General features: G+C 37.4%; 1 protein-coding gene across 3 annotated transcripts in view; it reads left to right on the top strand.

The window, feature by feature from the left end:
- The window catches only part of EIPR1 (EARP complex and GARP complex interacting protein 1), a 61,939-nt gene that overhangs the window by 34,154 nt on the left and 14,557 nt on the right, over positions 1–13,228 (top strand). For all 3 annotated transcript variants that reach the window (XM_070955098.1, XM_070955089.1, XM_070955106.1), the window contains 2 exons: positions 5,072–5,171; positions 10,340–10,476. In XM_070955098.1, the coding sequence (XP_070811199.1) occupies positions 5,072–5,171; positions 10,340–10,476 (237 nt within the window). The remainder of the gene's footprint in view (positions 1–5,071; positions 5,172–10,339; positions 10,477–13,228) is intronic.

The following is a 13,228-nucleotide window of genomic DNA, read 5'->3' as shown; positions in this document are numbered from 1 at the left end:
GAAGAAGAATGTCCTGCATTGATAGGGCTGGGCCAGAACCTCAATTCAGAAGAACTTCAAGAGAAACAAAGGCTGTGGATTATATATTTTATCTGGGAATATAGGTTTTTTTTCCCCAAAGTGCTAAAAAACTATTATGGGCAGACTGGTCATTCAGAGCTATACATTCATCAAACGCTGTCTTAGAAACTGAAGTCTTTCACATTGAAGGCTGAAAATTAAGATTCCCTCATTTTATTAGATTATTTGGTTTCCTGCCGAGCAGAAAAAACTCAGCTACGCTTCTAATGTTTCATTTTTCTATATGTGTCCATAGGGGCATATAATTCTAAAATATTTTTCAAACAACCTGCTCTAGTTTTACTAACAAGTAAGGTCCACTATGGTTTATACTGCAGTGTATTTAGATATGTTATATATTTATCCAAATACACATCCACACCCACTTTTTAAAAAGTTTATTCCTGAAAAATATATACATGCATACACATGCCACTCTAGCTAGCCAGCCAGCCAGCCAGCCAAAATGCTGTTTACAGCTTAAATGATAAGAATTTACATACTAGCTTTTACTGGTGTCAGAACTAAGGAGAAAGTTAAAATAGCTTGCATGCATTTATAAATGAATCATGCACTAAGTAAATGTATAAGTAAAATGGGGAGGACTCATGCTATTTACATATCTTTTCTAAGACCACAATGACCGATGGATTAATATGTTTCTAATGTATAATGTGTGCTGAATAAATGGGTCACTTTCCCAATGCCTTCACATATTGCACTAAACTACATATTGCTTGACCATAGTCTATTGAAAAAGCTCTAAATAGACTCTTATAAATTGATTCTTTCAAATATTGCTTTCCTTTCAGAATAACGGAGCTTGATCCAAAATTGAAAAGATAAAAAAACTTTTTCTTTTTTACTTTTTATGCCAGTTTCTTGCCATTTGGACTCCTGTAAAAAGAAAATGAGACTCATGTAAAAATAAAATCCAAAATGGCACTGAGAATGTGGAAGCTGTAACTTTTTTTCCAGTATTTGTGGAAAGGCCACATATTTTTAAATATTAATCACAATATTAATTTAGTACATCTAAAAGTTTTGCAAATCCTCATTATAAGATCAAGGACCTCGGTGAGAATTACAATAAAATTCTCAGGCGATCCTTTAAAAGTTGCTACCAGCCTACAATCCTCATCTCCAGGGAAGGCCAACTGGAACTGCTGGGAGCTATAATTCAGCAATATCTGGCAAGCCTGAGAGTCTACCTCTGATGTAATGTAAACAAAACATAGAATAAATAACCTGGCGAGAGAGTTTCCTTCCTTGTAAACAAAATTCTAGCTTTCCATGCAGCACATCATAGTATATATTACCAGATTTTCAGTTTTTTCTCTTATGCTTTCATATGACATAAGAGCACTCGAGCTGCAATGCAAATGCCAAAAAAACTGGCCTTCATTTTCACAAAATCCTAAAAAAAAAAAAAATCATACGTGAAAAAGAATGATTCAATAAAATAAGTTATCAGGGAAAGATTGAGTACCCTCAGATCTTTCTAATCAGGTTTATTGCTTGAATTATATTGATTTATCATTAGTATTCTCTATCAGATCAAAGCACGTTCCCCTGAAAACCCCATGAACATTTTAAAATTGGAATCATTTTCATTTTTAAAATTTTTTAAAAGTGGTGTCCATTTATCCTAATCGAAATAAAAGTCACTAGAATTTGCCTAGTAAAATGCCTTTTAAAAAATGCTTTCTAACATTAAGTGGAAAATAGAGAAAAATCCATGGTAGTTGGTTTTAATTTGCAAATAATACTTGGCTGAACTTTTTGTTTAGGTGTTCCCAGATGTTCCCAGATTTTTTCTTTTTCTTTCACTCCAGTGATGAGTCCAGATCAATTATGACTTCAATTCAAAACAAAAATATTTCTCTTCCCATCATCCAACCTGATTTTCTGTGTCTTTTCTTTCATCAAAACTTGTTAAACAGCTAACGAATGCTAATACAGCAATGCTTAAAAGTTTGTGAACCCTTCTGAATGTTTAATATTTCTGCATAAATATGGCCTAAAATGTCCTCTGTTCTCCACACAAGTCCTCAAACTATATAAAGAGAAACCAGTTAAACAAAAACATTAAATTTGTTCATTTATTTATTGAGAAAAATGATTAAAAGCTACGTATTTTTGTGTGGGAAAAGTATGTGAATTTCTAAGGTTATCAGTTGATTTGAAGGAGAAATTAGAATCAGGTGTTTCAATCAATGGGATGATAATCAGATTTGAATGTGAGATGTCCTGCTTAATTTCAGAAACAGAATTCTGGATATTCACAATCAAAGTCTGATCTTCAGAACAAAGATATGTGGAAGAGTTTCATGGCTAGAACATAGATTTCTCAAGACCTCTGAAAACAATTGTTGGTGCTGGAAAAGGTTACAAAACTTTTTCCAAAAGGTTTGGACTCTTCCACTGTCAGGCAGATCAGGTACAAATGGAAGCAGTTCAATACCATTTTTATCCTCCCCAGGCATGGTAGGCCAACCAAGATCATATCAAGAGCAAGGCGTGTAATACTTTGAGAATTCTCAAAGAACCCCAAAGTAATCTCTAAGGAACTAACATCTCTCTTATATCGACAAATGTCAGTATTCGTGACACCAGGTGAACACTGAACAAAAATGGTATGCTTGTTAGAGTTTCAAGGCATTATTCCCCCCAAAAAAACATTGCTGCCTGTCGGTTTGCAAAAAACCACATGGATAAGCCAGAAGGTTATTTGAAGATTGTTTTATGGACAGATGAAATAGACATTTTTGGCTTGAATGAAAAGTGTTGTGTTTGGTGAAAGTCAGACAGTGCTTTCCAGAATGAGAATGTTATGCCATCTGTGAAACATGGTGGCAGGAGTATCATAGTTTGAGTCTGCTTTGCTGCCTCTGGACTAGGATGGCTTGTCATTTTTGATGGAATTCTGAATGGTACCAGCAAATTCTGCAGGAAAATATCAGGGTATTTATTCATGAACTGAAGCTCCAGAGAAAGTGTGTTATGCAATAAATCAGTGACCCAAAATAGGACCAAAGAATGGTTGAAACAGAAGAAAGTTAATATTTTGGAATGGCCAACTCAAAGTCTTGACCTTAATCCTGTAGAAATGTTGTGGAAGAACATGGAGCAGACAGTTCCCGGTTGTTGGTAAGAAAGCTTACCAATGAACTAGAGGGAGGGAAGGGGAAAATGGAATGTAGAGAGTGCATGCAGAGGTCATGAGAGCTTGGAAGCCTTCAAGGTAACCACTGCAGGGGCTGGAGAAAAAATGGACTTTGTTTCCCATAACAAAGGAACGTTTCATAATTGAAACGTTTCCCATAACAAAGGAACGTTTCATAATTGGACAATGTGATCACCCAGGAGTGGGGAGAAGAAGAAGTTATTGTTTAACTGGGCAAGCATTTATGCAGGAAAACCAGAGCTGATTTTATTTCTTCAGTACCAATATGGTGTATCCAATAAAATTTTACTTTGGGAAATTCAATTCTCCCAAGAGTGCTTCCATGTTTTGGGTTTGCTAATTGGACTGTTGACAGGGTTCTTTTTAGCAATAGCAATAGCACTTATATACTGCCTCACAGTACTTTTACAGCCCTCTCTAAGCAGTTTACAGAGTCAGCATATTGTCCCCACCAATCTGGGTCCTCATTTTACCGAACTCGGAAGGATGGAAGGCTGAGTCAATCTTGAGGCGGTCAGGATCAAACTCCTGGCGGTGGACAGATTTTGCCTACAATACTGCATTCTAGCGACTATGCTACCATGGCTCTTTATCTAGTTTTACGGTTTGTGTAAGAAAAAGATCATGTTTTAGGTCATAGTTATGCAGAAATATTGAACATTCAAAAGGGTTCACAATTTTTAAAGTATCTTTCCAAATGAGGATTCTCCAAACTCTTGTCTTCCTTAGAATTAAGGATGACCCTTTAAAACAGAAGTTCGTTTACTTCAATCAGGAAGCATCTACTGAGACCTTGGGGCCACTTATGGGTCTCAGAAACCGTGAATATGTCTCCCATCGCCCCTTCAAGACTTTCATTAAATTGGAATGCAATGTAAATTAAATCCAATTTAGCTTTTATGTTAGCTCCATCTAAATCAAATTAAATCAAAGCAAGTCTTTATTACGGTCATAGACCAGCACAGCTTCATCTATCTTTTCACTTATAGTCTCCAGCCTATAAAATGTGACTTTTTGCCTAGAAGAAAATCCAGAAAAATCTGATCTAAATAGGCAGGAATTGTTTCCCCTTCCTGTTTAATATCTTTTCCTAATTTGGGTTTTGTTCCTTTGCTTACCTCACTGAGATTTTTTCAAGAGACACCAGTGTAAGAATTTTGAATATAAATCAAAATCCAGGGTCTAACAATGGTCTCTTGACTGAACACCGGATACGATTAATGAATATGGCTATCAATTTTCTTCAAATGAGACCTAAATAATGGACCTCTCTCATCAAGAAGGCTTTTCTCCTTCTCAGCTATTGCGTGATTTGACACAGATGGAAATCAATTTCATTCAGTAGTTCAAGTCTTAACTTAGAAGGGAAAATAAGATATTAAGAATAAAAATAAACTTTTGAGATGACTGGCTTTTTTTTTTTTTTTTTTTGCTAAACCACAATGGTTAGAATGAATCAGGCCCTCTTTTTGTACTGAGTGAATTTAGGCTCTCCCAAATCTATTGCATAAAGTTATTGCTGTGACATTAAAATGGAGTATTACCTTTAGTTATATGGAATATAAGTGTAATTTAAAGGTGTTCATTTCAGGTTCAACTTGGTGATAGCATAAATAAATACATTTTTTAAAAAGAACTTTTAAAATATTTTTCAACTTCATTTTGCTAACTTAAAATGTGACAGCATATGCATGTTCTTGCTGTAGAGAATAATAACAAAAGAAGAGGATTACCTATTGTCTTCTTAGATTAAAGGGGTGCCAGAAGTAACATGGGAATATTTTGAATTTCTCTGAGTTACATTGCTGCATTTTGTGCTTATAGGGTTGCATGGGAACCAATGGGAGATGGGAAAAAGCTGATTTCACTGGCTGATAATCACCTCCTTCTATGGGATTTGCAAGAAAGCTCAACCAAGGCTGTGGTAAGGAGTGTATCCCATTGACATGGAGCATAATATTTGACGTATTTGCCTATCTGAATGTGTTTGCTATTGAAATAGATTGCTAACATTTTTAGACATTATAAGCATTTCTGTGGGTTAGTTCAGGTCTGTCAGAAGAGTGATAAACAGTTTCAAAAATTGTGAGAATCTGTTTTTATTGTTGAAAAACTGCACCTTGTTCCTAACAGCAGTAGAACAATCATCGATGCAAAGGTTTTCCTTGTGAGTGGAAGCTTGTGTGCCCACCTTCTGCCCCGCTTGTTGGTCATCGAGAAAGCTTTCTTAGCTCCTTTCTACTGGTTGCCAGTGTTACATGAGTTTCTTCCATCAGTTACTCCCTCTCTCCCTTGCCAACTGTTGGCCAATTCCCCTTCTAGAATAAAATCTGCTTCCATGTAGTGATCAACATTCTTGTCTGATTGAAGTGTCAGGATGTTATAGACATGCTTGCGCTTCCAGTCCTTCCTCTCCATCCCTCGGGCTCCTTTGCCTTGCCTTGGTTTAAGGTTCTTTGAATGTTAATTAGGCTTTTGCTGTCCCAGGCAGGTTCTTTTGCTCATAATCTCTAAGTTACCATATTTCTCCTTAATTCCAATCTGTATCAAATACCAGTGTTACCTTTGGGATGTTCTCCAGTCTGTCATAAGTCATAGCACTTAATGGAAAGAGAATTTTTCGCTGAACCTCAAGCTCTTTGGCTTTAACATGTACTCCGCTTGAATTCAGTAACAGAAACTGATTACTGGCACATGCTTTCATTAGCTGTGCAGTTCCTCCAAATTAAAAGATTCAAATTAACTCGTTGTTCACTTCATTTACAGTTGCCTGGACAATTTCTCTGTGAGTGAAGGCTCTGTGTGTGTTATGCACTAAAGGAAAAAGAAAAGAAAAGAAAAAAAAAAGACTTGCTCCAGCTTTGGTGCCCTGGAACACTGGCTTCTGTGCTTAACTGATTATGCAAATTAAGATTATTTCCATACATTTGGCTGTTCTGCATAATTGATGGTTTGCTAATTACAAAGATGGATATTAAAGCCTGTAGATGTGCTCTCTATGTTTTGAGATTCTGCGATGCTCCACCTATCTCCAGGTATAAAGCATCACCCAAGGGTTGTTCATTGACACAGACACAAACATTTTTAAAGGAAATTACAAAACTGTGACTGATGTGCAGGATGTGGAATAATAATTTGGATCCTAACATCCATGACCAAAATCCCCTCACACAATGAACTTTCGTGTTTTCACTGTGTCTCATTACAGAATCTTTCATGAAGGTTAAGGATTCTTTATAGCAATTTGCAGCAGCAAGGAATGATGAAATGAGCAAAAATGAAGAGGAAGAAGAAATCAGTGAAAAATTATATTTCTTTCCTTGTGTGAAATGAAGAGATTCCTGATTCTATCCAGCAGTGTTCAGTCCAACACTAAATTTGGAGTTTTCAGTGGAATGTCACTGTTCTTTATACATGTCAGGCATTACAAGCTGAGCTGCACTGGCTCCCGGTGGTCTTCCGGGTGCGCTTCAAGGTGTTGGTTATCACCTTTAAAGCGCTCCATGGCATAGGGCCTAGCTATCTTCGAGACCGCCTTCGAGACCGACAACCTCCCAGCGACCCGTGTGCTCCCACAGAGAGGGCCTCCTCAGGGTGCCATCAGCCAAACAATGTAGGCTGGTGACCTCCAGGGGGAGAGCCTTCTCTGTGGGGGCACCTACCCTCTGGAATCAGCTGCCCCCAGAGATAAGGAGAATCCAAGACCTCAGTGCCTTCCGCCGTGCCCTTAAAACCCACTTTTTCCAGCAAGCCGGGCTGGCTTAGGAAGAAATTTTTTAAAATTTTTAAATGTTTAATTGGTTTGTGGTTTTTTAAATTTTGGGCCAAATTTATATAGATTTTAATTGTTTTTAATATTTGTATTTCATGTTTTTAATTCTGGCTGTGCACCGCCCTGAGTCCTCAGGGAGAAGGGCGGTATATAAATTGAAAATAAATAAATAAATAAATAAAAAATAAATATTTAAATTTCAGTTACCTCAGTATTTTGATTTTCAAAATACGTTGATTGAATTTTGAATTGAATTTTTGCTTCATAGTATATGTAAGTTGTTAGGATCCACTGAGCAATATTGTACCAGTCCAACTTTTGTTCTGCACTATCGTAGATTTTTGTCTTTTAGAGAAGCTGGAGAATGTCTTCCTTCCTATAACTCTCATTTTATGGTCATACTTCTGTCTTCATCCTTTATGAATATAAAATCCAATGAATATTTGCATGGTGATATGGATGTGGAGATAGAAGAGCTTAGAGATTATGAAATTGTTTTAATTTAAGGTGCCACAATATTATTTCTGAGGGCATTATGGTTTGTGGTTAATGAACTATTTGGGCTTCCTTATTAACATTCATCCCTGCATTCCATCCCTTACAAAAGTGTTAAGGGCTCCTTATTTGCATAATTTCCTTGATTCATTACTGCCATCATCCCACCTCAAATAGCTGGAGTAACCTTGGCCAATGGAAAGTTGCTCATTCCTGCCTCCCACTCCTGTACTGCAGGCAGATCTACAGTATCTACAGATACTGAGCAAAGAGGTAGTGTTTTTCCCATACTCCCACTTTAAGGGCATTTCTATATAGCTATCTTGTCCCTGACCTTCTCTTTTTGTTTTGTTTTTGTTTCTTGCCTTAAAATAACATAGCATTTTTTTAAGAAAAAAAATCTAGTTTTTAAAAATACACTATTGTTTATTTTTGGTATGGTAACATTGCCTGTGTTATTGTAGGCAATGATAAAATATCTTGTCCAAAGTACTTCAAACAATGTTTGCTATGTTCAAGTGTGATAGTCCTAAACTATCAGCTGTGATCATGGTCATGTGATCAAAATTCAGATGCTGGGCAACTGATCCATATTTATGATGGTTGCAGAGTCCTGAGGTCATGTGATCATCTTTTGCGACTTTCTGATGAACAAAATCAATGGGGAAATCCAGATTCACTTAATAAATGTGTTGCTAACTAATTTTGCAACTGCAATGATTCACTTAACCACTGTAGCAAGAAAAGTTGTAAAATGAGGCAAAACTCACTTAACAGATGTTTCATTTAGCAACAGAAATTTTGGGCTCAATTGTCATAAGTTGAGGACTACCTGTACTGGATTGAACAATACAAAGTGAAGCTATGTAGACCTTGAATTCATTCTGTGTATGCCCATTGCCCACATACTTGCATACACATTATTCAGAATAATACTATGAAACGGTGATGAGTAGAACTAGAAAATATTATTCAATGTTAAGAAGTACATTTAACAGGTAATTAGCACTGTGGCTTAGATTTCAGATGTTTCAAGCATTTTAAATGTTGCAAAATCATATATAAACCAACTCTTGTATGGGTGTATACAAGACTCATACATTACCTGGAAGGCCGAATGCCCAGGTAAACCTGTCGGAAGATGCAAGTATACAGATTTATAATTCTGTATTCTCCTGTTCTGTAAAAAAAAAAAATACTGGTGGTTCAGGTGCTGGCAAGCGTTAGACAAAAAGTAATCCAATAATCAAGCTCACAGTGTCTGACTCCATTGCAGATAATTGTTTCTACCTTCAACATTTTGTCTAATGAATATAATGAGCTAATTATATTTCATAATTCAGGCTTATCATTGGCATAAAAAAAATGCTGTGTTAAGGAAGCAGTTTGAGCTACACCCTAGACATGTGTAACCTCTCACTTTGGAGAGAGAAAACACCAAGAAATACTGAAAAGTTTTGTGTGGAAGCTTTTTGACCCCACAAAACAGATTCTGCTAAAAAATCATTTAGGGACCTCTACTTTCCTCTGTGCACACTGATGGAATCCCAAATCTGATTCTCACAGTCTAAATAGGTTCTCCACTGAGGACAATAGGTTACTCCACATTTAATATTTGAGTGGTTGATATTTAAAAAAAAACAATATAACCAAATGTTTGGGACCAAAGTTGTTGTGTTTAAAGCATAATTGACAGACCTTTTTTTACTTTTTAGTCCTGCAGTACTTAACAAAAAGAGAAAGAAAGAAAGAAAAAGAAAACAGTATTTCTAGATAGTCCTTCAGAGCAAGGGTCTCCAACCTTGGCAACTTTAAGACTTGTGGACTTCAACTCCCAGAATTCCTCAGCCAGCTGAGTTCTGAATTCTGGGAGTTGAAGTCCACAAGTCTTAAAGTTGCCAAGGTGTGAGACCCCTGCTTCAGAGTATGCATACAGGCGGGATAATTTTACTGAACAGGCAAATGCACGGCTTGTGTGAAGTTAGTGATGAGTTTTAGACTGGATCTGTAATCTACATATATATAAAAGCAAAAACCACTCACGCCGAAATCACGAAATCTCCAGAACCGTAAAGCCTACAAACCTGAAATTTGCCACATATGTTCCTCTTGGCTTCTAGGTTCTCACTAAGAAAGGATTTTTTGAAATGACCATCAGAGCATTAGTATTTCCTATATTATGATTAACACACTCTGATGCTAAGGAGTTCTACTCCCCCTCCCCACCTGAAAAGAAATCTGTTCCAAATGCAAAAACACAAGCAGAGGAGAGGAGTTTCAGTTTCAGTTTTAGTTTCACAGCAGCAACCAGGGGATAGGATAGGGGAGGCTTCTGTGGGTCAAGGCTGAGGGAGAGAAGGGATAAGATAGGGGAAGCTTCTGTGGGACAAGCCCGAGGGAGAGAAGAGGATAGGATAGGAGAGACCTCTGTGCAGCAAGCCTGAGGGAGAGAAGGGAATAGGATAGGGGAGCCTTCTGTGGGGCAAGCCTGAGGGAGAGAAGGGGATAGGATAGGAGACATTTCTGTGGGGCAAGCCTGAGGGAGAGAAGGGGGATAGGATAGGGTTCTGTGGGGCAAGGCTGAGGAGAGAAGGGGAGAGGAGAGGCCGATCGTCATTAATTTTCAAGCTGTGTCGATTTAGCAAGTCCCATCACATAGTTTCATAGCGAAGCATGTGTATCCAGCTAGTCCAAGATAAGAATAATTCTGTGATTTTTAGATTCAAGTTGTTCTGCTTGTTATTGCCTCTAAGTTGCCGCTGCTGTTATTGCTCGGATTAACCTTGTATTAGAGATGCTGATTTGGGTTGTTTTTTGATGCACAGTTGACAAATTCAGTGACCTTGGAAGGAAAAGGACAACTGAAGTTTACATCTGGAAAATGGAGTCCTCATCACAACTGTAGCCAGATTGCCACAGCCAATGACACGGCCATTCGAGGATGGGATATACGCACTATGAAGTAAGAAGCATGGCTCTTTGTGTCCTTGAAACAAAACACCAACCAGACAAGTTACCCTGATGTTTCTGGCTAGATCCTCCTGTTTCAATTTAAAAAAAAAAAAAAATGGGCAGCAGTAATGGTTACTGTTGTAGCTGTTCCAGCTTGCAGGCTTGGCATAGCTATAATAACTAACCTGTCACATTTTCACCTGCCATTGCTTTTTTAATAACTAACCTGTCGTATGTTCCCCTTATCCTTATATCTAATGAGATGCGCCCCTTCCTCTCTGGCTGAAGTAAATAAATAAATCTCCCATTAGATAAAATGAAATAGATTACCCTGAGCGTGTATTTTATAAAATGTCATTTGAAGTCAGCTGATAGGGCTCAGAACAGACCAACACAGCCTTACCTCCTGGATCTGGATTTAAACACTGGCTGACTCTGATGCCCTCTTTCCTTTTTAAAAGTTCTACTCTCCTCCTCCCCCCCCCCTTTTTTTTTTAATAAAGGAAAAAGACCCTTTCCGTTTTCTATTTGATTTTGATGGTGTAAGATAACACACCAGGCATTTCCATTCCGTTAACAGCTAGCTTCTTGGTATATATTTATTTAAGGTTGGGGTTGCAACATATCACAATTTTGAATGCTAGCAAAGCTAATACTTCAGTATAAGAAATATAGGACTCCTTTCCTGGTCGAGTTGTGATTTTGATAAGCAGAGGAGTGATGTTGTGCACATCTGTTGCCATGACAACAGAAGTCTGTGCCAGCTTTTTTAAGATACAGCTTATCCCCTTAGCACACAGTAATTTATCACTAGCCTTGGAAGACGGATGTCTTGTAATAACTTCTCCTGCCTTAAAGGGGAGATGCCTTTAAATTCAGTTTTATGTCTCCTGCATGCTCGTGGGGAGGAGTATATTTCCATTGTTTCCAATTATACTTCTTGATAGAACACCCCCCCCCATCAGTTCAATTAGCAAATGCTAAAAATGTATGTTTATAGTGCTTTGTGTTTTTCAGTCCCTCTCCCTTTTCGTTTTCTGCAAGAGCAGAAGAGCAAGAGCATAGCAATGTCATGTCTGTGTGGTGGGTCATTATTAAACAAAATTGTTAGACAGTCCGTGACATCTTCTTATCTTGTGTTTTCTCTCCCCCACCCTGGCTTTGTTGGCAGCCTGTTTAGCAATTGACTAGACTTTCTTTTATCCCTTCATGCCTTGGGCCACAAGATCTTGAGGAAAGATTGTGTAAGAGATGGTTTTCTAGACTCCAAGGTGTTCATACTCCTATGGTGGAGCCACTTGGAAACAGGCCTTTCAGCCATGTTTTCCCCATCTCCCCCAGAAGATGAATTCTATTTTGGTCGCCAGATAAAGACTGCTCCATGCTTTCAAGCTTTTATTATTCATATATTTATTTGTACTGCTTTGCAGCCCTTCATTCAAGCAATCCTAAATGGCTTACAAAACCTACATGCCAAATAATATATGTGAAACAAGGACAAAAAGACCACATATCTGTGGGTGTAGATACATACCGACACATGCCCACACAGAAATGTATAAATATATTAAAGTTATTTAACAACAACAATAACAGCAATAAAACACTCACACACATTAGCTCAACATTAATTGGCCTCTTCAATTCCTAGATGCTGATTTAGCAAGCTTTCTAAATTTTAGAAATAAAGATACTGATTTTTTTTTTGCAGGGGCGGGGAGGGGTAACAGTTTCCAAAGAAGAAATATTCTGGCAGTCTATCCCACTATCCTTCACTGGTACAACTTTGTCAAACAAATTTTATTTAGAAGTCCTGCAGATAACTTGGTCCTATGCCGTGTAGAATTTTAAAGGCTATTATCAGTACCTTGAATTGCACTTGGAAAAAATATGGCAGCCAAATCTGCCTGCCTACCTTTCTGTTTGTCTGTCTGCTTGTCCGTCCATCCATCCATCCATTGTCTCTCCATCATCTATCTCTACCTACTTACCTACCTATCTATTGCTTCAGTCAAGGTGATTATACCAGTATATAAAATAATAATAATAATATCCTGAATAATAAAATTAATAATATACAATGCCTATTGTTGCAGAGGAGAATGCCCTCCAGTGCAACTCCTGAAGTACTGGTATTATGTGACAATATCAGGTTACACCGATACCATCTAAATTTGCAGGGCAGCCTTCAACGATATATAGAGAATAAACTAGAGTAGGCCAATTTTTCAACCCAAATATGTAGTGTATGTACACTGCTCAAAAAAAATAAAGGGAACATAAGCAGAAGACATCCGAGATCTGAATGAATGAAATAGCCTTATTAAATACTTTGTTCGTTACATACAGTAGTTTTGTGTTCCATTTAGTTGTTTGAGCAGTGTGTAAACTACTGTATGTAAAGAACAAAGTATTTAATAAGGCTGTTTCATTCATTCAGATCTCGGATGTCTTCTGCTTGTGTTCCCTTTATTTTTTTGAGCAGTATATTTTTAGATTATCTTTTGGTGATATTTTAGCCTCCACTGCTTTTAATTGGTTTCTGTTGTTAATTGCTTGGGTTTAAAAAATTAATTCATTTTATTGTGGTATGCTTGATTAGATTTGCACGTTGTTAGACTCCTAAAATCATAGAACTGGAACTCAACAGAATTTACTCCTCAGTGCAAGAATCCAATTAAAATCAGATAGTTAACTAGCCACTGCTCAATGTAAAGGAGCCCACCTCCTCTTTGACTAACTGCTTCCACTGTTGAGCTGTT

The sequence above is a fragment of the Pituophis catenifer genome, unplaced genomic scaffold (assembly GCF_029215685.1).
Source record: "Pituophis catenifer annectens isolate HBS135680 unplaced genomic scaffold, rPitCat1.0.hap2 SCAF_1, whole genome shotgun sequence".
Lineage (NCBI taxonomy): Eukaryota > Metazoa > Chordata > Lepidosauria > Squamata > Colubridae > Pituophis > Pituophis catenifer.
This window is presented reverse-complemented; position numbering and strand designations above follow the sequence as displayed.